The sequence below is a fragment of the Echinops telfairi genome, unplaced genomic scaffold (assembly GCF_000313985.2).
Source record: "Echinops telfairi isolate 266 unplaced genomic scaffold, ASM31398v2 ScPeMD7_22;HRSCAF=79, whole genome shotgun sequence".
In the NCBI taxonomy this organism is placed as follows: domain Eukaryota; kingdom Metazoa; phylum Chordata; class Mammalia; order Afrosoricida; family Tenrecidae; genus Echinops; species Echinops telfairi.
This window is the reverse complement of record NW_022103919.1, coordinates 12996675-12998492: the sequence shown is the minus strand read 5'-3', so window position 1 is coordinate 12998492 and position 1818 is coordinate 12996675. Positions and strand designations below refer to the sequence as shown.

The window sequence follows — 1818 nt, the reverse complement described above, 5'->3', positions numbered from 1 at the left end:
TGTTGTTACCACAAATCACTAACCCTCTGCCTCTCGTTTCTGACAACGTGTTCACGTAGATTGACAAGAAGCAATATGATAAGATCCTTGACCTCATTGAGAGTGGGAAGAAGGCAGGGGCCAAACTGGAATGTGGAGGCGGCCCCTGGGGGAATAAAGGCTACTTCATCCAACCCACAGTTTTCTCCAATGTCACTGATGAGATGCGCATTGCCAAAGAGGAGGTAAATCGCTCCATTCTCTTCTGTTCCCTGGGTGGCCCCGGTTAGTCTGCATGCGTGCATCCAGTGTCCACTTAAGACATTCTTCTCAGCTTTTGTAACATCTTTTCAGTAAATTTTCTTCTCCACATGTATCAGGGATAAGAGTTTCAGTAATTTGCGAGCCGGACTAAACATGACATTTAGCTGACCGAGAATTTCCAGTCAAAGGCTGGTTGGGAGGCACAGCGGTGTCTAGGGGCTTCCTTCACAGCCTGGAAGTGACGGAAAAGAAAATGTTGTCTTTATGTCGATTTTCTCCTTCCTTTGAGGTGATAAAGTATTTACGTAATTGTGACAGCTGGTAAGTTTTATGGTGTTATCATTGTAGATCCACAAACTGAAATAGACCAGAAAGATCTCTCGCACTCAGTTTCTACTACATTTCTCACTCTGCTACGTCCCTGGCCAAGGGCCATCCGGTCTCTTAGACATTAGTGATAGATGGGTCACTAGTTCTTGAGAAACATCTATGTTTGAGCGGTTCTCTTTATTAGAAAAGTCTGCCTGTGGCTGGCTAGGACTCTCTGATAGTATGCAGGCTGTCTCTGTTGTTCCCATATTTGCCTACTGGCCCTTGTCATTGTAGTAATCTATGGATTTGAAAAGTGTATTCACCCTCTATATCACTACCCACTTCCCGGGTTCTCTCAGCTCCGTATGTTTTACTCATTAGACTTCCTAAGTTTCCTAGGCAAATATATTATTGATAACTATTGGATGATCACAAAATATTTTAACGCATGGCCCAGAGATGTGATCAAAAGCTTTAACAAGATAGTGTGCAGAACACGCTGCAATCAAGTTCGGTCGCCCAATCGGGCAAGCTAGAACTGCTCCCTACAGTTCTCAAGACTCTAAACCACGGACTGCCAGAAGAGTAAACAGATGTCTTGGACGGGATAAAGAATGCTCCTCAGAGGCGAGGATGGTGAGACTCCATCTCTCCTACCTTGGACACGTTATCCGGAGAAACCAGACCCTGGAGAAGTACAGCATGCTTGCTCACGTAGCGGGGAAGTGAAGAAGAAGACCTTCGACAAGATGGCTGACCCAGTCATGAGTCATTCATGACCCCTTCAGTGGCCCATTCATGAGCTGCCACATAAGAACAATCGCAAGAATAAAACAGGACTAGGCAGGGCTTCGTTCTGCCGTACATTGGGGTCGTCATGAATCAGAACCAACTCAATCACGCCTGACACCAACAACTCTTTTGGGGAGCAGAAATTCTCTTTGGCTGGTGGGTTCAAACTGTTGACCCTGCAATTCGCAGCACACTGCATAAACAAGGATGCCACCAGAGCTTTTTAGTTTGCATTAGAAGCTGTAAATAATCAGGACCATGGTACTACTGCATACTCTGATGTGCACATTAAAAGCGTGTTTAGCATTTATGATATGGCAGAGGCTCTAAAAGAGCTATTCAGCCAGAATGCTCCTTAGAAGCCGGGATGGCGAGATTCATCCCACGTGCTCTGGGCGTATTAAGAGAGACCAGGTCCAAGGACATCATGCTTGGTACAGTGGAGGGGCAGAGAAAAAGAGTCCGGCTCTT

At 45.8% G+C, this 1818-nt stretch overlaps 1 protein-coding gene across 1 annotated transcript in view; it reads left to right on the top strand.

Moving 5' to 3' along the window:
* ALDH1A1 (aldehyde dehydrogenase 1 family member A1) overlaps window positions 1–1818 on the top strand; it is a 57841-nt gene that overhangs the window by 41549 nt on the left and 14474 nt on the right. Inside the window, exons 10-11 of the mRNA XM_045288526.1 lie at window positions 60–264; window positions 408–564. Coding sequence (XP_045144461.1) covers window positions 60–264; window positions 408–564 — 362 coding nt within the window. The remainder of the gene's footprint in view (window positions 1–59; window positions 265–407; window positions 565–1818) is intronic.